This window comes from Desmodus rotundus, chromosome 3 (assembly GCF_022682495.2).
Source record: "Desmodus rotundus isolate HL8 chromosome 3, HLdesRot8A.1, whole genome shotgun sequence".
Taxonomy (NCBI): domain Eukaryota; kingdom Metazoa; phylum Chordata; class Mammalia; order Chiroptera; family Phyllostomidae; genus Desmodus; species Desmodus rotundus.
This window is the reverse complement of record NC_071389.1, coordinates 103,946,312-103,974,097: the sequence shown is the minus strand read 5'-3', so window position 1 is coordinate 103,974,097 and position 27,786 is coordinate 103,946,312. Positions and strand designations below refer to the sequence as shown.

General features: G+C 38.9%; 1 protein-coding gene across 9 annotated transcripts in view; it reads left to right on the top strand.

Annotated features, from left to right (window-relative positions):
• Positions 1 to 27,786, top strand: part of FRY (FRY microtubule binding protein) — a 540,327-nt gene that overhangs the window by 504,575 nt on the left and 7,966 nt on the right. For 7 of the 9 annotated variants that reach the window (XM_024580787.4, XM_053920706.2, XM_053920710.2 and 4 more), the window contains 3 exons: positions 13,094 to 13,111; positions 14,869 to 14,979; positions 17,819 to 18,021. In XM_024580787.4, the coding sequence (XP_024436555.2) occupies positions 13,094 to 13,111; positions 14,869 to 14,979; positions 17,819 to 18,021 (332 nt within the window). The remainder of the gene's footprint in view (positions 1 to 13,093; positions 13,112 to 14,868; positions 14,980 to 17,818; positions 18,022 to 27,786) is intronic. The other 2 variants (XM_053920704.2, XM_024580789.4) reach the window with 1 other exon arrangement.

The window sequence follows — 27,786 nt, the reverse complement described above, 5'->3', positions numbered from 1 at the left end:
CTTTCTATTGAATTTTTTGCACTCATTGTGTAGGTTTTTAGTTTATGGCTACCATGAGATTCATATATATCCATCTATATCTATAGCAGTCTGTTTTCAGCTGATAACTGATAGCACTGCATTTTTACTCCCTCATCATGCTTTGTTTTTGATGTCATGTTTTATGTATTTTTCTTTTCTATATCCCTCTTTTTTGTATAGTTAATTTTGCTATCTTTGTCTTTTAACTTTCATATTAGCTTTTTAAGTGGTTTGATTCATACACTTACCTTTACCATTGAGGTGTTTTCTTTCCATCCTGTATTTTATTATTTCTGGTTATGGCCTTTTCTATCCCACATAAATAACATCCTTTAATATTTCTTGGAAATCCAATTTAGTGTTGAAGAACAGCTTTAGTTTTTGCTTGACCCGGAAACTCTTTTCTCTCTCCTTGAATTCTGAGTGATAACCTTGCTGGGTAAAATATTCCAGGTTGTAGGTCCCTTTCTCTCAGCACTTTAAAGTTGTCCTACCACTCCCTTCTGGCTTTTAAAGTTGCTGCCGAGAACTCAGCTGATAGCTTTATGGGTTTCCTTTCTATATGAGAGTGTAACTCATTTTCTTCTTGCTTCCTTCAATATTGTCTCTTTATCCCTGACTTTTGCCATTTTAATTACAACATGCTTTGGTGTGGGCCTTTTTCGGTTCACATTGTTTGGAACTCTCTTTGCTTATTGGACATCTGTTTTCTTCCCTGAGTTAGGAAAGTTTTCAGTTATTATTTCTTGAAACATACTTTCTGTGCTTTTCTCTCTCTTCACCTTCTATAATCCCTATAATGCAAATGTTATACCGTTTGACATTGTTCCAGAGGTCACTAATACCATCTTCATTTTTAAAATTGTTGTTTTAATTTTGCTGTTCTTGTTGGGCGATATTTACTACTCTGTCTATAGGTCGCTAATCCATTCTTCTGTATTAATCTGCTGTTGATTCCTTCTAATGTATTTTTATTTAAATTATTCTCTTTTTCCTCTCTGCTTGGTTCTTTATCATATTTTTAGCTCTTTTTTGAAGTTCTCTGAGTTCCTCTATCCTACTCTGAAGTTTGTTGAGCATCCTTATTACCATTTCTTTGAATTTTTTATAGGCAAATTACTTAACTCCATTTTATTAGATTTTTTTCCTCCATGGCTTTGTGTTCCTTCAATTGGGGCATATTCTTCTGTCTCCCTACTTTGTTTGACATTCTATGTTTGTTCCTATAAGTTAGGTGAAATATTTATCTCTCCCAATCTTGAAAAAGTGGCTTCTGTGAAGACTGTGTTTTGGATAGTTTTGGCAGGCTGATTGTATTCTGGGTTGGCACATGTCATGTCTGTCCAGAAGTAGTTGATTCTCTGAGAAAGAACCTGGTGTACACACATGTGCAGTAGCTCCCTGTTGTCCTGGCCGTCTGTGGCTATAATGATGTTGGGGTGGGTCAGCTTGATGTGTGTATGCTTCTTTTGCCTTTTGACCTGGGTGGGGGCTGCCAGATGTCTGCTCACAGAAGCATAACACTAGGTCTTAACTATCTCTGGATGGTGTACATGCAGCACTGGCCAGCCCTGCATACAAGTACTTCTAGTTCTACACTCTGTCTGTGTTGCAGCACCATGCTGTACCTGCTGGATCAATACCCAGCTAGAGGGACCCCATTCATGCATACTATGGCGCTCCCCTCTTTACACTCTAGGTAGCTCCAAGAGTGGTATTGGGCAAATGCAACAACATCCCTGCAGGTTAGCTAAGGAACAAGAGAGAGCTCCTGCCCACTATACAAGTACAGGAGAGACGTAAACAATGATGCTCCCCAGCTCTTCCAGTCCTAGAGAGACCCACAGCTCCCAGAGAGCTCTCACAAACCCCCAACCTTCTCTATGCAGTCTCGGCCTGTCTCTCACTCTCTCTTGTCATCTTGTGCAGAAGCTGTTAAGTTGGCCCTTAGTTACCTATCAGGAGGAATTGCTCTAAATATACACATGCATTTGATGTGTACTTGGAAGGGGAGGAGCTCAGCATCCTCCTATGCCACCATCTTGGACCCTCCTCAGGAAGTATATTAAGGAAGGCTTTAAAAAAAAAAAAAAAAGACAGGTGTGATTAGTAAATGATTTAGGCTTATTGGTGATCCCAATACTAAATCTTCTAGAATAAGACACCATACATGCTCAGCAGAACAGAAAACAAGGCATGTGTCTCATGAGAGGAATCTCACTCATTGGTAGTCACTGCTTTACCAGTACTTTTTCAGCCTGAGAATATCAAGAGGAGAGATATATCTCTTCACAACTAAAAACTGTACTTCTATTTAAGTACTTGGGTTTCTCTTCACCTCTCTATCTCCTGTGGACTTCATTCTGGAGTCACTACTACTACATAACTTAAGTTAAGAGAAATGTGGCTCAGAGCAAAGAACTCAGTTCTGAATTCTCCAGGCAACAGCCTCAGCCCCACAACTAATTAACACAGCTCACCTCCTAGTTCTGCAGAGCTGGACCTAGGACAGCATGAGGTGTTTCCACTTCACTCATACCAGATTTTAGTTGATACACTCATGATTCAACAGACATTTCTGAGCACTACTTAAACATGTGACTCTTTGGACTCAAGTACAGTAATTGACATTTAGCCCTACTACATTTCATCTTATATGCAAGCCACCATTCCAATTATAAGGGTCTTCTTGAACACTAAGGCTCTATTATGTATTTTCTTTTCCTACATAATCAATCCATGAGTGAGAAGCCAGCAGCCTCTGTTCGTATACAGACTGAACAAGTTAAATTGGATAAGACATTTCTCCAGTTAAACTGTAATCTGTTAGATATCATCCTTTCAGTATAGTCAATCACCCTTTATTATATAAGGAATCCTTTTTCCGATATTGACTAAGGAAATGTATGCTGCAATCAATGTCCTCCTGAAAATAATAGATACCTCAGGCTGTGCAATCTGTATCATAGGCTTAAAGGTATTTATCTTTCAAAGCTTTGAAAGATATTCATGGCCAAGGTCCAAAAAAGTATTCATCAAACAAAATAAAATAATTATCAATGTACCAGACCCATGTGATATTAGCAACAGGTGAGTGCATATTGTTAATAGATGCTTGGGAGATTAGATGTAGCTATGTATTACTGAGTAGAGAATCTTCAACAATTGACTAAATTATCTAAATTTTATTCTGCTTAGTTTTAACTAGTGACTTTCAGAGATGAAATAGGATAAAAAAAATAGCTGACACAGTACACTGTGGTTGGTCATCTTCTGTTATGTTGAAAACTTCTCATATTTTTTACATATGTCATAAGCATAGAACTCATTTCAGAGCAGAATCCAGAGAAACAAGAATACATATGCTACTGTTAATGAATAAGAATTAGATTCTTCTGGGCTTTTAAGCTACCATATCTGTAATCAGTTCTTAGCATATTGGTTTCTTGAATTTTCTTTCCTTTTTTGGGGGGGAGTTGTTTTTTATTAATTAATTTATTTATTTTTATTCAGTTACAATTGTCTGCATTTTCCCCCATCCCTTCACCCCACCCCAGGCAGTCCCACCTCCCTCCCCCACCTCTACACTCCCTTTGATTTTGTCCTTGTGTCCTTTATAGTAGCTCCTATAGACGCCTCTCCCCACTATCCCCTCCCCACTCCCCTCTGGCTATTGTTACAATGTTCTTGATTTCAATGTCTCTGGTTATATTTTGTTTGCTTTTTTTCTTCTGTTGATTATGTTCCACTTAAAGGTGAGATCATATGGTATTTTTCCCTCACCGTCTGGCTTATTTCACTTAGCATAATGCTCTCCAGTACCATCCATGCTGCTGCAAAGGGTATAAGCTCCTTATTTCTCTCTGCTGAGTAGAATTCCTTTGTGTAAATATACCATAATTTTTTTAATCCACTCATTTGCTGATGGGCACTTAGGTGGCTTCCAGTACTTGACTATTGTAAATTGTGCTGCTATGAACATTGGGGTGCATAGGTTCTTTTGGACTAGTGTTTCAGGGTTCTTAAGGTATAATCCCAGCAGCAGAATTGCTGGGTCAAAGGGCAGTTCCATTTTGAGTTTTCTGAGGAAATTCCATACTGTTCTCCACAGTGGCCTCACCAGTCTGCATTCCCACCAACAGTGCATGAGGGTTCCCTTTTCTCCACATCCTCTCCAACATTTGTTTGTGTATTTGTTTCTGTTGGCCACTCTGACTGGTGTGAGATGGTACCTCATTGTGGTTTTAATTTGCATCTCTCTGATGACTAGTGATGCTGAGCATCTTTTCATATGTCTCTGGGCCCTCTGTATGTCTTCCTTGGAGAAGTGTCTGTTCAAGTCCTTTGCCCATTTTTTAATTGGGTTGTTTGTCTTCCTGGAGTAGAGTCGTGTGAGTTCTTTGTATATTTTGGAGATCAGGCCCTTGTCTGAGGTATCATTGGCAAATATGTTTTCCCATACTGTTGGATCTCTTTTTATTTTAATGCTGTTTTCTTTAGCCATGCAGAAGCTTTTTATTTTGATGAGGTCCCATTTGTTTATTCTTTCCTTTATGTCCCTTGTTTTAGGGGAAGTGACTGTGAGGATGTTGCTGTGTGGAATGTCTGAGATCTTCCTGCCAATGTTTTCCTCTAGGACTTTTATGGTGTTACGACTTATATTTAAGTCTTTTATCCATCTTGAATTTATTTTTGTGTATGGTGTAAGTTGGTGATCAAGTTTCATTTTTTTGCGCATAGCTGTACAGATCTCCCAACACCATCTGTTGAAGAGGCTGTTTTTGCTCCATTTTATGCTCCTGCCTCCTTTGTCAAGTATTATTTGACTGTAAAGGCTTGGGTTGATTTCTGGGCTCTGTGTTCTGTTCCATTGGTCTATGTGCCTGTTTTTATGCCAGTACCAGGCTGTTTTGATTACAGTGGCCTTGTAATACAGTTTGATATCAGGTATTGTGATCCCTCCTGCTTTGTTCTTCTTTCTCAAAATTGATGCAGCTATTTGGGGTTATTTATGCTTCCATATGAATTTCTGAAATGTTTGTTCTATATCTGTGAAATATATCATGGGTACTTTAACAGGGATGGCATTGAATCTATAAAATGCTTTGGGTAGTATGGCCATTTTGATGATGTTAATTCTTCCAATCCATGAGCATGGTACATGCTTCCATTTGTTTGTGTCTTCCTTAATTTCTTTCTTCAGTGTTGTGTAGTTTTCTGAGTACAGGTCTTTTATCTCCTTGGTTAGGTTGATTCCTAGGTACTTGATTTTTCTTGTTGCTATACCAAATGGGATTTTTTCCCTGATTTCTGTTTCTGATGTTTCATTGTTGGTGTACAAGAATGCCTTTGATTTCTGAGTATTGACTTTGTATCCAGCTGTTTTGCCAAATTCATTTATTAGGTCAAGTAGTTTTTTGGTGGAGTCTATAGGATTTTCTATGTACACTATCATGTCATCTGCAAACAATGACAGTTTCATTTCCTCCTTTCCAATTTGGATGCCTTTTATTGCTTTTTCTTGTCTGATTGCTGTGGCTAGGACTTCCAATACTATGTTGAATAGGAGTGGTGAGAGAGGGCATCCTTGTCTTCTTCCTGATCTTAGTGGGAAAGCTCTAAGTTTTTGTCCATTGAGTATGATGTTGGCTGTAGGTCTCTCATATATGGCCTTTATTATGTTGAGGAATGCTCCCTCTATTCCCACTTTGTTGAGGGTTTTTATCAGAAATGAGTGCTGTATCTTATCAAATACTTTTTCCTCATCTATTGATATGATCAAGTGGTTATTGTCTTTGCTTTTATTTATGTGATGTATTATGTTTATTGATTTGTGAATATTGTACCATCCTTGCATCCCTGGGATGAATCCCACTTGATCATGGTGTATGATCTTGTTAATGTATTGCTGGATGCGGTTTGCCAATATTTTGTTGAGAATTTTAGCGTCTATGTTCATCAGCGATATTGGCCTGAAGTTTTCTTTCTTTGTTGTGTCTTTATCTGGTTTTGGGATTGGGATGATGCTGGCTTCATAAAAAGAGTTTGGGAGTCTTTCATCAGTTTGGATTTTTTCGAATAGTCTGTGAAGGATAGGGGTTAGCTCTTCCTTAAATGCTTTGTCGAATTCTCCTGTGAAACCATTTGGTCCAGGGGTTTTGTGTGTTGGGAGTTTTTTGATGACTGCTTCAATTTCATCTGCTGTTATTGGTCTGTTCAGGTTCTGTTTCTTCTTCATTCAGTTTTGAAAGATTATATTTTTCTAGAAATGTGTCCATTTCATCTAGGTTTTCAAATTTCTTGGCATATAGTTCTTTGTAGTAATTTCTTACAGTCCTTTGTATTTTTGTGGTATCAGTTGTAATCTCTCGTCTTTCATTTTTTATTGTGTTTATTTGGATCCTCTCTCTTTTCTTCTTGATGAGCCTACGTAAAGGCTTGTCGATTTTGTTTATCTTTTCAAAGAACCAGCTCCTGGATTCATTGACCCTTTCAATTGTGCTTTTAGTCTCTATGTTACTTAATTCTGCTCTGATCTTGGTTACTTCCTTCCCTGTACTTGCTCTGGGTTGTCTTTGTTGTTGTTCCTCGAGTTCTTGTAGGTGTAGTGTTAGGCTATTTATTTGAGATGTTTCTATTCTTTTTAGGCAGGTCTGTATCACTATGAACTTTCCTCTCAGGACTGCCTTTCCTGTGTCGCATAAGTTTTGGATTGTTGTGAGTTCATTTTCATTTGTTTCCAGAAACTTTTTGATTTCTTCTCTAATCTCATTTTTCACCCATTCATTGTTTAATAGCATGCTATTCAATCTCCATGGTTTTTAGTCTTTTGGTGTTTTTTTCCTTGAGATTTGTTTCTAGTTTCAGTCCCTTATGGTCAGAGAAAATGCTGGATATGATTTCAATTTTCTTGAATTTGTTGAGGCTTGTTTTGTGTCCTATCATGTGGTCTATCTTTGAAAATGTTCCATGTGCATTTGAAAAGAATGTATATTTTCCTTCTGTGGGATGAAAGACTCTATATATATCAGTTAAGTCCATTTCATCCAAGGCCTTGTTCGATGCCACAATATCTTTGTTGATATTTTGTTTAGAAGATCTGTCCATCTTTGACAGTGGGGTATTAAAATCCCCTACTATAATTGTTTTGCTGTCTATATCTTTCTTGAAATCCTCCAAGATTTTCTTTATGTATTTGGGTGCTCCGATGTTGGGTGCATATTTATTTACAATGTTTACATCTTCTTGGTGGATTCTTCCTTTGAGTATTATGAAATGACCTTCTGGATCTCTCTTTATGGCCCTTTTTTGGAAGTCTATTTTGTGATATGAGTATTGCTACCCCTCCTTTTTTTTCCTGTCCATTTGTTTGGAATATTTGTTTCCAGCCCTTCACTTTCAGTCTGTGTAGGTCTTCTGTCCTCAGGTGGGTCTCTTGTAGGCAGCATATGTGTGGGTCATGCTTTCTTATCCATTCAGCTATTCTATGTCTTTTTATTGGAGAATTTAATCCATTTACATTTAAGGTTCTTATTGATAGGTACTTATTCATTGCCAATTTCTTGTAGCTAAGTTCCTCTTTCTCTCTCTTTCCTTCCTTTCCTTACAGCAGTCCCTTTAGCATCTCTTGCAGAGATGGTTTGGTGGAGGTATATTCTTTTAGACTTCTTTTGTCTGGGAAACTCCTTATTTGGCTTTCTATCTTGATTGAGAGCCTTGCTGGGTAAAGTAATCTTGGTTACAGGCCTCTGGTTCTCATTACTTGGAATATTTTTTGCCATTCTCTTCTGGCTTGGAGCGTTTCCATTGAGAAGTCAGTTGCTAACCTTATCGGGCCTCCCTTGATTGTTACTTCCTGTTTCTGCCTTGCTGCCTTTAAGATTTTTCTCTTTGTCTTGGAATTTTGCCATTTTAATTATGATGTGTCTTGCAGTGGGTCTCTTTGGGTTCCTCTTTATTGGGACTCTCTGTGATTCCTGGATTTGGGTGACTTTTTCTCTCATCAAATTAGGGAAATTTTGCATCATTACTTTTTCAAACAGGTTTTCTATCCCTTGCCCTTTCTCTTCTCCTTCTGGTATCCCTATTATACAGATATTATTATGTTTCATGTTGTCCTGCATTTCCCTTAACCCATCTTCATTCTTTCTGAGCCTCTTTTCCTTTTCTTACTCATTCTGGGTGTTTTTTTTCTACCTTGTCCTCCAGTTTGCCGATCCAATCCTCTGCTTCATTTAGCCTGCTTTTGATTCCTTCTACTGTGTTCTTCAGTTCAGAAATTGTATTCTTCATTTCCTCTTGGCCCTTGTTGATAGTTTCTATTTCCTTTTTCATGTTGATATAGTTTACTGTGAGTTCACTGAAGTTTCCCTGTAGTTTTTGGTAATTCTGTGTGAGCTCATTAAGCTTCCTCATAACCAATTCCTTGAACTCAGTATCTGATAGTTGACTTGCCTATCTGACAGTTGGCATTGTTTCTGAGACTTCCCCCTTTCCTTTCATTTGGGGATTGTTCCTTTGTCTTCCCATTGTTTGTGAGACACTTCCTGTTAGCCTCTGCTTCTTAAGTTGCTCTGTTCTGACCCCCTGGGTTTTTGGTGTAAACTTCTGTGGTAGAATACCTGTGAGATTTTGTGTACAGTCTCCTTGATCTCCTGATCTTACTGATCTTGGGCTGTGGTTTCTGTTGGCTCTGTGTATGTCTTTGGTTTTTGGTTGTTGTTGGGTCTTTCTTTGGTGGGTCTTTCCCACCAGGTGGTTATCTGAGGGTCAGTCTGTCCCCACCTCTTGTCTTCTGTTGTGCAGGTGTGGGCAGGTTGTGTTGGAGCTGGTTCTTCCCTGTATACAAGGTTTTGAGGCTTTTCTCTTGGTCTTGTTCAGTTGTTTGTTCTGAGTAATTTCTTCACTATTTAGTTGTATTTTCAGATAGGTCCTGGGTTGACTTTGTGTGGTTTCCCCTCCCTCCTTCACCTTCTTCTCTTCTTATCTGTTGGTGTTTCCTATGTTGGTTGGTTTCCTCTTCCAGGAGGAATTCTGGTGTTCCCAGCTTCTACCCACTCTTTTTTTATGGTAGGCCTTCTCTGGGCTATGGATGTGCGTGCAGAGCCTTCCTTGATTCACACTCTCCCTGGCTCCTGTGGTCTCAATTCCCTCCGAGATGGGGTGCAGACACTCCCCAATCTCTGGGCACACTCCTGGTTGCTGGGCACCCTGCCCCAGGTGGTGCCTGCAGTCTTATCTCTCTCTGAAATGAGGTGCGGGCACTCCCCGGTGGATGGGCACACTCCCCGGTCACTGGGCACACTACTGGTTGCTGGGCACCCTGCCCTGGGTGGTCCCTGTAGTCTCAGCTCCCTCCTAGATGAGGTGCGCACAGTCCCCCCATGGGTGGCGGGGTGGAGAGGAGACTGGAGCTGTTGCTGCAGGGGAATTCCCCAAAGTGCCTCATAGGGTCTTTTTCTTTTTGGGAAATATCCTCCTGCTCAATCCTGTGGCTCCTTCCGTACAAGGAAGGGCCTGTCCTCTCACACAGCCCCCCTCTCCAGCTAGGCAGGGGGTGTCTGGGTCAGGATCGCACACAGCCCAACTTTCAACTCTCCTCTGCCAGTGCCCGCAGTCTCCCTGGGTTTTCCACTTCGTCCTTATTCCCCTCCCTGCGACTTCAGGCAACCAGGTCTCTCACAGAGTTGCTCAGGCCCTGTTTGGCAGGGGAGGGGTCCTTTAACCAGCTCTCTCCCAGGAGTCCTGGGGCAGGACCCACATGGGCGGGCCTGGGGCTGCAGCCGCCCTGGTCCCTGCGTTGGTCCCAGGGACCTTTTTGTCTTGAAGCAATCCCCTTACCTTCTGTTTTCTCAGTGTCTTCTGTACTTTTTGGTCTCCTATCTTCCTAAACGCTGGGCTGCTTTTGGCTGTTCGCTTTGTTCCTCAGTAGAGTGGGTAGGTGTTTCACCCAGGTGCAGGGGGAAGTTAACTCCGCTCCCACCTATCTCGCCGCCATCTTCTCTCCTCCGAATTTTCTTTCTTATGTTGAGAAAACATTCCTCTAAATCCAATTTATGGATTAAGCCATAGCAGGACTGCAGCAACAGGGCTCACAGGAAAATTCTTTAGACCAAATAAAACAGTGACCTTCCCACATTTTCACAAGAACCTTGAATCACATAGATATTTATAAATAAGACTTCTAAGGGTTTTTTTGAAAAACATATCTAAGAAAACATTAGCACAGGATGGGGGACATTTTTATCACTTTCCATAAAATGTACCCCTAGAGAGGCATTTTCACTATCTTTTTGAGGCTCTAAATGACAACGAGGTTTCAGCCTCTGGCCTAGAAAAGGATTCTGAGATAAAAAATATCAAGGCAGCTTGAACTACCTTACCTAAAAAAGAGAGTTTAAGAAGGACATTGATTTAAATCCCGGCTCCCTTCCCTTCACTGTTGGTTTCCTGTGGATTTTTCTTTATTTCACTTTGCACAGCCTTTATTTCTTCCCTTATGCATTTGCCATACTCAACAAATTCTCTGAGAATACTTATCACCAGTATTTTGAGCTCTGAATCTGATAGGTTGGCTATCTCCGTTTTGCTTAGTCTTTTTCTGGAGTTTTAATCTGTTCTTTCATTTGGGTCATATTTCTTCTCCACAGTTTGGCAGCCTCCCTGTGTTTATTTCTGTGTATTACATGGAGCTGCTTTGACTGGTGCACCTGTTACATTTTAAGGGGCAGAGCCTTAGGTATTTGCCAGGGTTGGGCAACCAACTTCACCATTTGTGGCACTGTATGTGGAGGAGGGGTTGGATTGAAAGTCAGATAAAGTGCTTCCCAGACAAGGTGAAGCTAAAGGAGTTCATCGTCACCAAGCCGTTATTATATGAAATGTTAAAGGGACTAATTTTTTAAAAAAGAAGATCAAAACCAGGAACAGTAAAATGACAACAAACTCACCACTATTGATAATTGAATCTCAAAACAACAAAAACAAAAACAAACTAAGCAAACAACTAGAACAGGAACAGAATCATAGAAATAGAGATCGCATGGAGGGTTATCAGTGGGGAGGTGGAAGGGGGAGAATGGTGGAAAATGTACAGGAATTAAGAAGTGTAACTGGTAAGTACAAAATAGACACGGGGATGTTAAAAATAGTATAGAAAATGGAGTAGCCAAAGAACCTATATGTACAACCCATGGCATGAACTAAGGGGGGCAATTGCTGGAGGGAAGGTGGGTACTGGGAGGAGGGAAGCAAAGGGGAAAAAATTGGGACAACTATAATAGCATAATCAATAAAATATACTTAAAAAAAGAAAAAGAAAAAAGGAGGACACTGAGAACTGGTGTCCCCTCAAGCTGGCTACCTCCAAGAAACACAGTTTGACAGCACTGAAAACTGAGTGGGAGGAATTCATCAATGATGAAATTCCTTAGCACCAAGCAGGAGTCAAAAAGGTGTATTTACCTTTATTGAACAGAGAATTTGCTTTACCTGATGTGATGATCTTCTTGCATTACAACTTTGCTTTAGAAAGCAGTAAAAAAAGAAAGAAAGAAAGAAAGAAAGAAAGAAAGAAAGAAAGAAAGAAAGAAAAGAAAACAGCATTTTCTTTACACAAGACCATGTAATTTACTTAGCCCTTGCTTCATTCCACACTTCTCAAAAGTAAATTCCATGGTAGAAGCAGTTATGTGCTAAAGTGCATACTAAACATTTTGATCAAATTTGACATTTTCTAAAAAGCCTCTATAGTGGAAATTCTGTATATATACCCTTAAGACTCTGGCCCTGTACTCCTTTTTGGAGTGATGTATGTAAGTATATAAAATTTGGCTATAAAAACCCTGAAAATAGTAAACACTTTAGATTGCATAATCTATATCACAAGATAAAGGTATTTATCTTTCAAAGTTTGAAAGATATTCATGGCCAGGGCCCAAAAAATAAAACTACTTAATAAATTTATACAACAGTCATCAATGTACCAAACCCACATAACATGTGAAGCAAGAAGAGACCCTTGGAAGACAGGGGCCATGGTAGGGAATGGCAGTGTTAGTGCTCTCCGTTTGAAGACAGTAATAAATAATATGATCATTCTATTTTTTTGTGCACCATACCTTATATTAAGTACAATACATTAAACTGATAACTCAGAGAATTTGGAAAGAGCTTTAATAGAAGGAGTTTTTGTTGTCAAGAATTGGAAACTAAGTGAGATCCTCAAATATTTCAAAATTCCAGAACCAGATATATTGACCCATAATAAAGAATGACCAAAGTGATTTATTTAATATTGTGTTGGGTTATAGTTATCTCTTTCCACACACCCAAACTTTCCCTATACCAATTCTATGGCTATGATATGATGACACCAAAAAATGGTAGCCATAGCTGAACATAGCCTAGTCAAAATTTATATTACTCTGGACTAACTGTAAGCTCTATGTTACTTTTGTCTACTGGCAAATATATATATTGTTTGGGAGGCATACAGACAATGTTTAGTGCTTTGAAATGACAATATCTAGCAGTAGTAAAAACATATTGTCAACATGGAGGGCAATCTGACTAAAGGAAATGCCACTTAGATTGTTAATTATATTTTGTGTTAATTGGATAGTCATAATTTAGTAAATATGAAGCCAAACGTATAACTCTGCCTTAACATTTAGCAATGGTATAATTTGTTTGGGGCTATAGTTCATTCACATGACTCAGCTGATCTTACAGTTTCATGTCCACATATTCATATTTAAATACTAAAATCATCAAGCAATAAAAGTTTTGACCTCTGGTATCCAAGACTAACAAAATCTAAACCAACTAACCAGAGAATCTAAAAAATTACAAATTATATTTTTTAACATTTCTCACTAGAGCTTGTTTTTAACTGGGCTGCTGTGCATGTCGAATGGGTACCACATTTGCAGCCATTCAGCAAGTCTGGGCAAGCAATGCTAATACTGCTGCTGGTTCCGCTGGCAGAAGAGGGCTGTGCTTTCTGTGCATGCAGACACTGACCCTGTGCTCTCTTTCCTTTCCTGTCTCCTGTGCCATGCTTGCTGTGTAGCAAATGGAATCTCTGGCAGTAAGTTAACTTTCTTTCATACTCTTTGCCCATTTGAGGCATGGACCCTTAACAAGTCTTATTTTCACTGTTACTGTTATCTCTCTTAGCATGTTTCCCCTTTTTCTTTCCATTTTATTTTATTTGGTAGACTGATATATGCCAGTTTGTTAGTAGCATTCTGAGCTGCTTTTGTCCCAAAAGTAGAAACCTACTTTTTTCTACTCAAAGTTGCTGTGAACTCTCTCATACTATCCATGGAATATTTTGAGTTATAACTACCATTATCTGACCCTTAGGAAAGTCAGAGTTTTCATAGATAGGTTTCATCTTAAATTGCATTATTTTTTTAAATACTTTTTATTTATTTATCTGCAACTCTCTGGCAGTTATCTTTTATACCACATTTTTAAAGATTTTCCATAAAGAAAAGTTTAAAAGAAGATGTTTTACTGAGACAACCAAAGATCTAGTTTGGGGTAACTAGTGAGTGTAGCTAATTCTTTAATCTTAGGCTTGTTTCCAGCATTCAGAGATCACATAAATCTAAGTAAAATTTTTCCCCCTAAGGGCCAGAGAAAGGGTAAGAGAAGAAAGAAAACTTCATTCAGCATAGTTTTAAATGAACTTCAGGAACTTTTATAAATTAAGATCAAAAGTCTGTTAATAATACTATTAACAGAATATTCTTCCTAAATTTAAATTCTTGTAATTTATCTCCTTGAACTGATTTGGGGGAACAGTTTTAAGTCATCACAGCAGCTCCCAAAACATAGCTGAGTTTTTCTTAACTCCATTAGCAAAAGAAAGGCCGTAGTTATCTTCATGCAAGCACACTTGAACACTGAACAGGGAAACGTAGTTTAAGCCACATATTTAACCACTTTCACTGGTGACTACTCAGCCATGCAATTCTACCTAATGAAGGCTATTCTTCTTTACACAGAATCCCATCCACTACCTAGGAACTAATCTATTCTTAGAATTAGAAAGAGGCAATGTTTAGAGGCTGTTATGAGCAGACATAGCTCAAAGAGCAGTATCATCATTGGTGTTGGAATTACTCATAATTATTTTTCTGTCATAGGATACATAAGCCACATAGTGAAAACATTTTAAATTCCAGAGGTATCCATAGGGCTTAAGGGCCATTTTGTATAATCACTTGTTTATGTTCTTTCCACATTTAGTTTTTAATGTTTTTGTAATTTCTCCTTTTTGGTAAGCACATTTTGGCCGCTTTTTATATCTCTTTAATTCAACAAACATTTATTGAGCACTAAATAGAAGCATCATCAGTAAAGTTGACACAGTGCCTTAGGGTGTTTACACAGACTTCAGGATGAGTATCTGCACCCAAAACGCAGCTAGAATTGTCTCGTGGTTAATCTCCCAGGTGTCTGCCCAATTTGTAAACTTAACACTTAAAATGACTTAATGTTTTACCTTTCAAATGTACTTTTCAAAAAATTTCTCCTTTTTAAAAATAATTTACAGCTTATAAAAATTAAGACAACAGCTATAGTTTGTAGATATGTAAGTGGCAAATGTAATGGAAATCTTGCAATTCACTCAGTCCCTTTATAGCTACTGCACCTCACTAATTAGTTATCTTCCATGCTATATTGTGAATTTCTCACTGATATTTACTGACTGGGTCTTGTTGTTCTGTCTTATTGGGAATAATAACAGCTAGTTGTGGGACATCCAAGATTTTGCTTGTTATGCAAACACTGTGCTTACTCATTGATCTCTGCCCACACCAATTCTCTCTGCAGCAACTGGAGCTGTGTCAGAGGCTATACAAGCTGCACTTCCAGCTGCTGTTGCTCTTCCAGTCCTACTGCAAGCTCATTGGCCAGGTACATGAAGCCAGCTCCATGCCTGAGGTGAGCCCTGTGCTTCCCACCCTGAGTGCCGCCACAACGATCAGTTCTTCCCTTCCATCTGTAACTGTCCAAGTAATTTTATTCCCACATAATTATTTTGCTTTAGAACAAGTCTTAAATGTGTCTTGTATTTCTGTTCTCATTTGGTAGTGCCAGGACTAGGGCGAGGCAAGCGGCAGTGCTAGGCACAAAATTGAAGAAATCAAGGGTGATCCCCTCCCTCAGTGCTGTGCCAGAAGCCTCACTTGGCTCGCCCTACTCCTGGCCCTGGGTCCTTGTGCTATGTTTTTACTTTTATGTTTAGCTTTTTGTACTTGCTCTTACACTGAGATAAGAAGGAAATATCTGTATGACGTTTGATTCTCTTCTACTTCCCTGCTTAACATTATTATACTTTGATATTTTTAATGTGAAAAGTAAAATAATTGAAACATTATTTCCAAGTGAGCCAAAATTTCCCTATAAGTAAATAAATAGTACTGCCACATAGTAAGTGAAATAATGGGGATGTGAAGAAGGATTTATGGAAGCCCAGAGGACTGACGCCTGAGTCATCTGGAGGTGAGAAGGTTGAAATAGAATAGCTTTTTGGAGGAAATCACATCTTAGTTAATTTTTCAATGATGAGTTGGAGTTAGAAAGAGAAAGTGGGGGCTAAGGAAGAGTGTTCCAGTAGGAAAAAGCATGGGCATAAATGTGGTGGTAAGAAAGGGAAAGGAACTACAAGCAATTTACTATTGATAGAATATAACATGCAAACAAAAAAGAAGTGATGGAGCGAGCAGAAGAAATAGGTAAGGAGAGGTCATGGAAGATACTATGCCTCAGAGTGTTTTGGTTAGAGCTTATGGCAGAGATATGAGATGGATTTGATTGCAACTAGACTAGAGACAGGGAAACCACTTACAAGACTGATAAAATAGCTCAGACAAGAGATAAGAGTTTGAACTAGGACAGAAGTGTTAGGTATGAAGAGAAGGGAGGAAATGTAAGAGATCGTTAGGCAAAAGGTCAATGAACCTGACTGGGGAGAAGGGTGAAGGACAGGAAAGAGTGTGATGCTCAGATTCCATCTCAGAGGAACTGAGAGATTAGCAGTGCCACAAGTGAGACAGGGATATAAAAGGAGGACTAAGGCAATTGTACATCCAACCAGCCAAGCCTTCTGCCTGCTACTCAATAACTGAGTCTGCCCACTAGACCAGCCCAGGGTAACAACATCTTGCAGACAGTAAAATATGAGGATCCAGAAGAGATGCGAGGTCAGAGGAGAAAACTGAATGAAGGTGTGGATGTAGTAGTCTTCAGTGCAAATCCAGGAAACCATCTTACCAAGAGCATTGGGGTGAGGAGCACCATATTTATCACTCAGTTGGGAAAAAAAGGAAAAGGATGCTTGGATGCTCTCAAATGCTAATTTCAAGGGAGTCATAAGCCAGACATCTTTGTTTATAAAGAGCTTTTCAAAAACCAGTTTTCCTCCATAGAATTACAAATTATCAGATAAAAGAGGGTTAGTTATATGTTATTTGCCATGTTGTCAAGATAAAGTTTACTCTTTTTACTCTTCTAGCAAGTATTAACAGAATCCTTAGAATCCATGTTGGCTCAAAAAAGAGGACACACAAATGCAACTCACATGTCCTTTTCCAAAATAAAAAGGCAATTAAAGTTTGACTTTGAAAAGTAAATTATGTTAACATATCGTGTGTGTGTATGTATGTGTATATATATATATAATTGTTTAAAATCTTGTAAATTCAAAGTGAATTTCTCCTTTATTTAAAACTTGCCTAGATTTTAAATAATTAAAAAGAAATTTACTTTCAACTGTAAAAACTCATGTACATATGGCACTCTAATATCATATTTAAAATCATTACCTCAGTAAAATTTAAACCTAGCTCTGGAGGAGGTATTTGAATTTAACATGCATCTGTATGGAAACAAATATTCCTGAGAGCTTTGGTTCTATTGCTTATAAAATGGGAAAATTGGCATTAACATGTTGGATAAATCAATTCTGCAAGGAAAACAAGCATCATCAACTTGTATTACAAAGGAAAACACATGTAAATTCATGTCAGTATTTAAAATGCTCTTGAGATCAGATTACAAAACAGGTGTCTTCCACAGTACATTTTAGGTTCTCTCATGACTTACTTTTTTACACCCTGGATCTTTTGCTTTCTGTAATTTTGAAGGAAAATATTTTACCACTGTAACATGAACACTAATATTACATTGACATTTTTTTCTCCTCTTCCCTAAAATTATGTCTTTAATCTCTTTCCACAGCATAGAAATAGTGAGAAAATTTTATTTTTCAGAGTCCATGTTGATGATTATATTTATTGAGCATAATATGACAAAATTAGTATTATTTTATGTACACTATCTCATTCATCTTTAAAATTACCCTGTGATATCTTCAGTCCCACAGATAAGAAAACTAAGACACATAAAAGTCTATTTAGTTGACTGTGGTCCCACCATATATTGTAGAATTGGCATTTAAATCCACCTCTACCCATCTCCCAAGCCTGTTCTCATGTGCATTTTACCTCTAAATATGCCCTTCTACTTATGTATAAAGCACTTTAAAGGAAGTCTTAGTCTTTTTTCTACAAGAAGTACTTCCGAGCTGTTGACACAAAATTACATCATCAATACAACCCCATAACCACCTACACATACCATGTAATCCTGTTTCATTTGTTCTGTTTTAGTTTACCAAGGTATTAAGCTTCCGCTTAATCATACCACATATAATAATTTGTTTTCTTTTGAGGATGTACAGTCCAGTCTTTAACTAGAGTCAAAATAATTTTTTTAACAGCTGCTAAATATGTCCAGGGAACTGAGTGACTTAAAGAAAAATCTGAAGGAGGCCACTACAGCCATCGCAGCTGACCCTCTTTATATAGAGGGTTCATGGTCTGAGCCAACCTTCACATCCACCGAAGCAGCCATCCAGTCCATGCTGGATTGCCTGAAGAGCAACGAACTTAGCAAGGCTTTACGTCAAATCAGGGAATGCAGGTAATTGTACTATCTCTTTTAGACATGCTTAAAGGAAATGCATGCCTAACAGTTACTTTATCATGGTTGGGGTATAAATCACTACAGAAGTAATATCTATATATTTTATATAACTTCTTAGATCTCTGCTGTTACCATGCCAGAAACATCAGATTTCAGAACTTACATGTTTAAAATACTGATGTTGTTTCTGGTAATTTGTCATCCCTAAAATGTTGATACACTTCAGTGTATACTCCAACAAAAGGTCCAAGATGGCAGCAGTGTAAGACAATGCTGAAATCACCCACTCCCACAAGCTCACTGAAATATACATGTACACCTATATAGAGAGCAGTTATCCCTAAGAGACAACTGAGAGCTGATTGAAAACAGCTTCTGAACACAAATGAGAGAAAAAAACCAAACAGAAAAGACTGGAAAACCATGGGAGCTCTCTGGGATCTGCAGGAACTCTCCAGGATCAGAGGTGCTGGTTAGCACCATTATTTACATCCCCCTCCACCTTCATAGGGCAGGTGGCAGCTCTATTGGGGTGCCTTGATCTACCTTCAAGATAACAGCAACATGTTCCCAGACACACTGCCCAGAGTCCATTTTGGCTCTGAACAAAAAGAGCAAGCAGGAACAACAAGGCATCGTGACCTTTACCTGGACTCCCTGCCCAGAACTAATCTAACCTGACAGACTAGCACCCTAGGTGCCATAAACCCCAGCCCAATTCCAACCAGCCTGCCAAAACTACCAGGCACACAGCCTACACAGACTTTGCTTCTACACAAGACAACTTCCTGTACAAGAATTGAGAGATCATACCGGGAAGGCTAGGGAACCACAGGAGCTCTCAAGGAACTGCAGAAATTTCTCCATGGTGGGAGGCGCTGGTGAGCTCCATTGTATACATTCCCCTTTACCTCCACTGGGCAGGCAGGAGCTCTACCCAGGTACCTGCAATATTGCCACAGTGCATTCCTAGACACATCTCCTGAGCCCATTTTGGCTTCAAACAGAGTGGAAAAGATCAACACAGCATTACTACACACACCTTGCCTCCTTGCCTGAGATGCTCTAGTTTGGTAGCCTAATACCATAGGCACTTGGCTTGACTCCAGCTGGCCTTCCAAAATAACCCAGCACACACAGCTTACACTAGGTAACTTCTACAAAAAGCCACTTTTTCAAGACTGGGAGAGATAGCTATCTTGTCAAATTAACATAAATAACAGAAAGTCAAACAAAATGCTGGAAAAAAAACCCAGAAGAATAACTCCCTAATGAAGAAACAAGAAAAAATCTGTAAGGAGATGGAAATAAGTCATTTGCTTGATAAAGAATTCAAAGAAATAATCATAAGGGTGCTCACCAAACTTGAGAGTGGAATACAAAATCTTAAAACTACAACAAACAAAATTCAGCAGCTCAGGAGAACAGCACAGAGCTGGCATTTTTGGCTCCACCCTACTGAGACCAACTGCATGGAGAGATGGAAGTGCCATGTACAGCTCATCTTCAACCCCATCCTGCTTGGTTGGGGAGACTGGGGAACCACACAGAGCTGGGATTTTCAGACTGTCTTCCAGAGAGGCTTGTGTCTGGGAGACAGGTGGGCAAGTGCTGGGTTCTGTGGCTACATTGCAGGGAGGCAGGTAAAAGCTCCCATGCAAATTCAGCCTGTGCTACTCTAGGAAGAAGAAGAAGTGCCCACCCCCCACTACAGGCTTGTGGGCACGACCCTCAACAGAAGATATTTGGATCAACCCTGCCAAGTCCTGTATACCCACTCTGGGCACAGTTCTGTTGGCGGGGGGTAGGGGTGGGAAGAAGGACAGTGGCTCAGAGTGGGGAAAAAGTGTGAGGTCCTTGGGGGCTATTGTCTGGAACCAGGATGAAGTGCTTAGACCCTCCTGTGGGGTGGGCTAGCATCATCCCCAGTGGGAGACTCTATTTATCTGTCTCCTTGAGCCCAGGGCAGCTGAGTTGGTTCCTACAAAGGGGACAGCTGTCTGTATCCAACCTGAACCTGTAACAAGCCCCCCAGGGGAAACTAGAGTTGGAGACTCTGGCAGAGACTGAGAAATTTGGCTTGGAAGAAGGGACTACTTTCCCCCCATGAAGTGCCTGACTGCATGATCCCCAAGTAGAGGACCCACTAGCCCTATCTCAGCTGGCCTGGGCTCATCCTACAGTCTCTCTCCAGAAAGCTCTGGAGGAAGACTAGGCAACCGCAAGGGGAGACACAGCAGCTGACAGGTGAAGGTGGACCTCAGGGGCCTCAGTCTTTTTACAGATCTGCCCACAACTCAGACCTGGAAGAAGCAGACCAATTTACACAGATTGTCCCCTCTCACACATACTTAGGTACAGTAGACACAGACACAAACACTGAACAGCATGGAACCTACAGACAGGTAGCCCAAGGCCAGTTATACACATCTGACAGCAATTTGTACTTGAACCCTACCCAAGTAGACCCAGAACCAGCACAACCAATGGTGCACTTCAGAGCATGCCAGAGCTTGACCCAGCTAGCCACTCACATGGCATACCCAAAGAGGGATTCCAGCAGGCACCAGGTCTTTCTGGGAACAACCCCACCTCAGTGCATAGCCTCTGCACAGCATCTCATACACAGTGACCAAAGTTTACCCTTATAGACACCCATCCTGAAGGGTTAACTCCACCCATGAATGGACCAACAGCATTCATGCCTCAGTTACAACAGGAAGTGCACATAACCCAGAAAAAACATTCCTGGAGCATGGAGCTCAGATGATCTGGACAACTGTGTCGCTGAGCCAAACAAGACATCAATCATAAAACCATCATAACAAGTGTGGGGGTCATAGCAGATCTACCTAATACACAGAGACAAAATGGGGGAGACAAAGAAAAATGCCACAAGCAAAATAACAGAGAAATCCCCAGAAAAAGAATTAAATAAAATGGATGAAATGGAAGCAACCAAAATACCAGATGCGGAGTTTAAAATAATAGTTATAAGAATGCTCAAGGATCTTAGAGGAGGAATGGATGATCTCAGTGAGAACTTAAACAAAGAGATAGTAAGCATTAAAAATGACATAGATACCATAAAAAAGAACCAGTCAGAAATCAAGACTACAATATCTGAAATAAAGAATACACTAGAAGGAATCAACAGCAGGTTAGATGAAGCAGAGGATCAAATCAGAGAATTAGAGGACAACATAACAGTAACCACCCAAGGAAAGCATCAAAAAGAAAAGAGAATTAAAAGCAATGAGGAAAGTCTAAGGCAAGGGTGTCAAACTCATTTTCACCAGGGGCCACATCAGCCTTGCAGTTGCCTTCAAAAGGCCGAATATAATTTTAGGACTGTATAAATGTAACTACTCCTTAACTAGGGGCAAGGAGCTCTAAATTTGGCCCTTTGAAGGCAACTGCAAGGCTGATGTGGCCCCCACTGAAAATGAGTTTGACACCCCTGGTCTAAGGGATCTCTTGGAAAACATCAAGTGTAACAACTTCTGCATCAGAGGGATACCATAAAGAGAAGATAATGAGCAAGGAATAGAGAACTTGTTTGAAGAAATAACAGCAGAAACCTTCCCTGACCTGGTGAAGGAAAAAGTCACACAAGTTCAGGAAGTGCACAGGGTGCCAATTAAGATGAACCCAAAGAGACACACACCAAGACACATCATAATTAAAATAACAAGGTTAAGGCAAAAAGAGAGTCTTGGAGGCTGCAAGAAAAAGACAGTTTTCTTTTTTTTTAATATATTTTATTGATTATGCTATTATATTTGTCCCATTTTCCCTCCTTTATTCCCCTCTGCCCTGCACACCCCTCCCACCCTCATTCCCCACCCCCCACCCCCAATTTAGTTCACATCCATGGGTTGTAGATATAAGTTCTTTGGTTACTACATTTCTTATACTATTCTTAACCTCCCCCTGTCTATTTCCTACCCACCATTTATGCTACTTATTCCCTATATGTATACTCCCTCCCCATCACTGACATCCCACCATGTGATCTCCATTTCCATGATTCTGTTCCTCTTCTAGTTGTTTTTGTTTTTTGTTTTTTACGTTCAGTTGTTGATAGTTGTGAGTTTGTTGTCATTTTACTGTTCATAGTTTTGATCTTCTTGTTATTAGATAACTCCCTTTAATATTTCATATAATAAGGCCTTGGTGGTGATGAACTCCTTTAACTTGACCTTATCTGGGAAGGACTTTATCTGCCCTTCCATTCTAAAGGATAGCTTTGCTGGATAGAGTAATCTCGGATGTAGGTCCTTGCCTTTCATGACTTGGAATACTTCTTTCCAGCCCCTTCTTGCCTGCAAGGTCTCTTTTGAGAAATCAGCTGATAATCTTATGGGGACTCATTTCTTGGTAAATGTCTCCTTTTCTCTTGCTGCTTTTAGGATTCTCTCCTTATCTTTCATCTTGGGTAATGTAATTATGATGTGCCTTGCTGTGTGCTTCCTTGGGCCCAACTCCTTTGGGATTCTCTGAGCTTCCTGGACTTCCTAGAAGTCTATGTCCTTTGCCAGATTGGGGAAGTTCTCCATGATTTTTTCAAATAAGTTTTCAATTTCTTGTTCTTCCTCTTCTCCTTCTGGCACCCCTATGATTTGGATGTTGGAACATTTAAAATTGTCCTGGAGGTTCCTAAGCCTCTCATTTTTTTGAATTCTTGTTTCTTCATTCTGTTCTGGTTGGATGTTTATTTCTTCCTTATGTTCCAAATTGTTGATTTGAGTCCTAGTTTCCTCCCCATCACTATTGGTTCCCTGTACATTTTTCTTTATTTCACTTTTCATAGCCTTCACTTTTTCCTCTATTTTGCAACCATACTCAACCAATTCTGTGAGCATCCTGATTACCAGTGTTTTGAACTGTGCATCTGATAGGTTGGCGATCTTTTCATCACTTATTTATATTTTTTCGGGAGCTTTGATCTGATCTTTCATTTGGGCCTCTTTTTTTTGTCTTGTGTGCCTGTTATGTAGTAAGTAGTGGAGCCTTAGGTATTTATCAGGGTGGGGCAACCCACATCACTGCGTTGTGGCACCATATGTGGGAGAGGGGTCTGAGAGGGAACAATGCTACTTGTTAGCTCTCTGTGAGCTTTCAGTCACTTCCTGCACTACCCACAGGCAAATTGGGCCCTTCTGGTGCTGATTCCCAGGTGGGTGGTTTTGTGTACTTTGTAGTACCCTGTGGATCTCTCCAACTAACTCTCCTTTGAGGCTGTGAGTTTCTCCTGCTGCCTCAACCATCATAGGTTTTTGCCCTCAGAGCTTTTGAGGCTTTATTTCCCCACACTGGAACCCTAGGTTGAGTGGTTTGTCTCAGTCCCCAGTTGTTCCTCCCAGTTTATCTGCATGCAAATGTGGGACCACCAGCTCCACCAGTCACTGCCTCTCCCACTCCAACAGCCACTGCCTTGCCACAAGTCCTTTCCACCCAGCTGCCAAACTCCGCCCCTCCTACCAATCTGGATGAATGCTTCTTCCTTAACATCTTGGTTGTTGGACTTCCATACAGTTTGATTTTCTGGCAGTTTTGGTTGTTTTTTGTTTAAATTTATTGTTGTCATTCTTTTGGTTGTGTGAGGAGGCACAGTGTGTCCACCTATGTCTCCATCTTGGCTGGAAGTTGAAAGACAGTTTTTTACATGGGAGCTTACATAAGGCTGTCAGCCGATCTCTCAACAGAACAACTTCAGCCACAAGAGATTGGCATGAAATATTTAAAGGGATAAAAAAACAGGACATAGTAACCAAGACTACTCTGCCCAGCAAGGCTATCATATAAAATTGAAGGTGAAATAGGAACATCCCAGACAAAAAAAAAAGGGAGAAAAAGCTAAAGGAGTTCATTACCACCAAACAAGGATTGCAAGAAATGTTAAAGGAAGAAAAAGGAGAGAGACAGACTAAGAGAAACATAGATATACAGAAAAACATAATAAGTACCTATCAATAATAATCTTAAGTATAAGTGGATTAAATGCTCTATTCAAAAGACATAGGGTAACTGAATGGATAAGAAAATAGGACCAATTTTTATGCTGTCTACAAGAGACCCACCTCCGGACAAAAGATTTACATAGGCATAAAATGAAGGAGTGGAAGAAAATATTCCATACAAATGGAAATTTTAAAAAACTGAGGTAGCAATACTTATCTCTGACAAACTAAACTTAAAAAGAAAGACCATAACAAGAGACAAAGAAGGTCACTATATAATACTGAAGGAATTGCTCCAACAAGAGGATATAACCTTTATAAACATATGTGTACTCAATAAAGGAGCACCTAAATAGAGAAATCTTGGTAGACTCTCAGGGAGAGATTGACAGCAATACAGTCATAGTAGGGGTGTTAAACACCCCCATTGTTGTCATTGGATAGATTTTCCAGATAAAAAAATTCAACAAGGGCACATGACCTTAAAGAGCACACTAGATCAGATGGATTTAACTGTTATTTGCAAAACCTTCCACCTCAAAGCATCTGAATATAGATTCCTCTCACGTGCACATGCAACCTTCTGAAAGATAAACCACATGTTAAGATGCAAAATGAGTCCTAATAAATTTGGGAGGATTGAAATCATATCAAGCATCTTCTTGGGTCACAATGGCATGAAGCTATAAACCAAGTACAATTTAAAAAAACTGAAAAACATTCAAATAAATGGAATAGCATATTAATAAACAGTGAATGGGTTAACAATAAGATCAAGGAATAAATCAAAAATTACCTGGAAACAAATAAATATGAACACACAACCCAAAGCTTACGGGCCACAGAAAAAGCAGTCCTGAGAGTAAAGTTCTTAGCATTACAGGACTCAAGAAGCAAGAAAAATCTCAAATAAGCAATCTAACCCTACACCTAAAAGAACTACAAGAAGAACACCAAATGAAGCAAGAGTAAGTAGAAAAAAGGAAATAATAAAGATTAGAGCAGAAATAAATGACATAGAGACTAAAGTGAAAGTACAAAAGATCACGGAAACTAAGGGCTAGTCCTTTGAAAAGATGAGCAACATTGATGAGCCTTTAACCAAACTCAGGAATAAAAGAAGAAAGAGGATCCAAATAAATAAAGTCAGAAATTAAGAAGGAGAAATAACAACTGACATTACAGAAATACAAAGGATTATAAGAAAACACTATGAACAACTATATGCCAACAAATAAGACAACTGTAGCAAAATGGATAAGTTCCTAACAACATAATTTTCCAAAACTTAATCAGGAAGAATCAGAAAACCTGAATAGACCAATTGCAACTAATAAAATTGAAGCAGTAATCAAAAAGCTCCCAGCAAACTAAAGTCCTGGGCCAAATGGCTTCACAGGACAATTTCACCAAATATTTAAAGAAAAACTAACACCTATCCTGCTCAAACTCTTTCAAAAAGTTCAAGAATAGGGAAGATTCCCAACTATTTTTATGAGACCATCATTATCCTAATTTCACTACAAAGAAAGAGAATTATAGACCAATATCCCTGATGAACACAGATATTAAAATCCTCAACAAAATATTGGTAAACCGGATCCAGCAATACATTAAAAAGATCATATGCCAAAATCAAGTGGGATTTATCCCAGGATATAAGGTTACTACCATATCTGCAGATCTATTATCAAGATACACCACATAAACCAAATAAAATATAAAAACATGACCATATAAACAGATGCAGAAAATGTATTTGATAAAAATCCAACACACATTTATGTTAAAAACTATCAGCAAAGTGAGAATAGAGGAATCATACCTCAATATAATAAAAACCATATATGACAAACTCACACCCAACATTGTACTCAATGGGCAAAAACTAATAGCATTTTCCTTAAGATCAGGTACAAGATAGGGAAGTCCACATTCACCACTCTTAATTTACATAGAAGTGGAAGTCCTAGCCACAGCAATCAGACAAGAAGAAAAAAAGGCATTCAAATTGGAAAAGAAGATGTAAAACTTCCATTATTTATAGATTACATGATACTGTATATACAGAACCATAAAGATACCACCACAAAAACAAAACCTACTAGAACTGATAAATTAATTCGTGAAAAGTAACAGAGTAAAAAATAAGTATCCAGAAATCAGTTGCATTTCTATACACTAATAATGAACTATCAGAGTGGGAAACTAAGAAAACAATTCCATTTATAATATATGCAAAAAAACCCTAGAAATATATTTAACCAAAGATATAAAATACTTTACTCAGAAAATTTTAAGACACTGAAGAAAGAAATTGAGAAGATACAATAACCAAGATCACAGCAGAATTAAAGAACATAGAGACTAAACACACAATTCTAAGGATCAATAAATCCAGGAGATGGTTCTTTGAAAAGATAAGCAAAATTGACAAGCCTTTAAGCAGACTCATCAAGAAAAAAAAAGAGAAAGGACCAAAATAAACACAATCAGAAATGAAAGAGGAGAGATTACAACTGATATCAAGTAAATAGAAAGGATTGTAAGAAATTACTATGAAGAACTCTATGCCAAGAAATTTGAAAAGCTAGGTGAAATGGACACATTTCTAGAAAAATATAATCTTCCAAAACTGAATGAAGAAGAAGGAGAAAGCCTGAACAGACCAATAACAGCTGACAAAATCAAAACAGTAATCAAAAATCTCCTGGCACACAAAAGCTCTGGAATGGATTGTTTCACAGGAGAATTTTACAAAATATTTAAAGAAGAGCTAACCCCTATCCTTCTCAGACTATTCCAAAAACTCCAAGAAAATGGAAGACTCCCAAACTCTTTTTATGAAGCCAGCATCATCCTAATCCCAAAGCCAGATAAAGACACAACAAAGAAAGAAAACTACAGGCCAATATTGCTGATGGACATAGATGCTAAAATCCTCAACAAAATATTGGCAAACCGCATCCAATAGATACATTAAAAAGATCATACACCATGATCAAGTGGGTTCATCCCAGGGATGCAAGGATGGTACAGTATTCACAAATCAATAAATGTAATACATCACATAAACAAAACAAAAGACAAAAATCATATGATCATATCAATAGATGTGGAAAAAGCATTTGATAAGATATGGCACCCATTTATGATAAAAAACACTCAGCAAAGTGGGAAGAGAAGGAGCATTCCTCAACATGATAAAGGCCATATACGAGAGACCTACAGCCAACATCATATTCAATGGGCAAAAACCAAAAGATTTCCCACCAAGATCAGAAACAAGAAAGGGATGTCCGCTTTCACCATTTCTATTCAACATAGTATTGGAAGTCCTAGCCACAGCAATCAGACAAGAAAAAGAAATAAAAGGCATCCAAATAGGAAAGGAGGATACAAAACTGTCATTGTCTGAAGATGACATGATAGTGTACATAAAAAATCCTATGGACTCCACCAAAAAACTACTTGACCTAATAAGTGCATTTGGCAAAACAGGGGGATACAAAGGCAATATACAGAAATCAATGGCATTCCTGTACACCAACAACGAAACTGCAGAAACAGAAATCAGGGGGAAAAATCCCATTTGATATAGCAAAAAGAAAAATAAACCTAGGAATGAACCTCACCAAGGATGTAAAAGACCTGTACTCAGAAGACTACACAATACTGAAGAAAGAAATTAAGGAAGACACAAATAAATGGAAACATCTACCATGCTCATGGATTGGAAGAATTAACCTCATCAAAATGGCCATACTTCCCAAAGCAATTTATAGATTCACTGTAATCC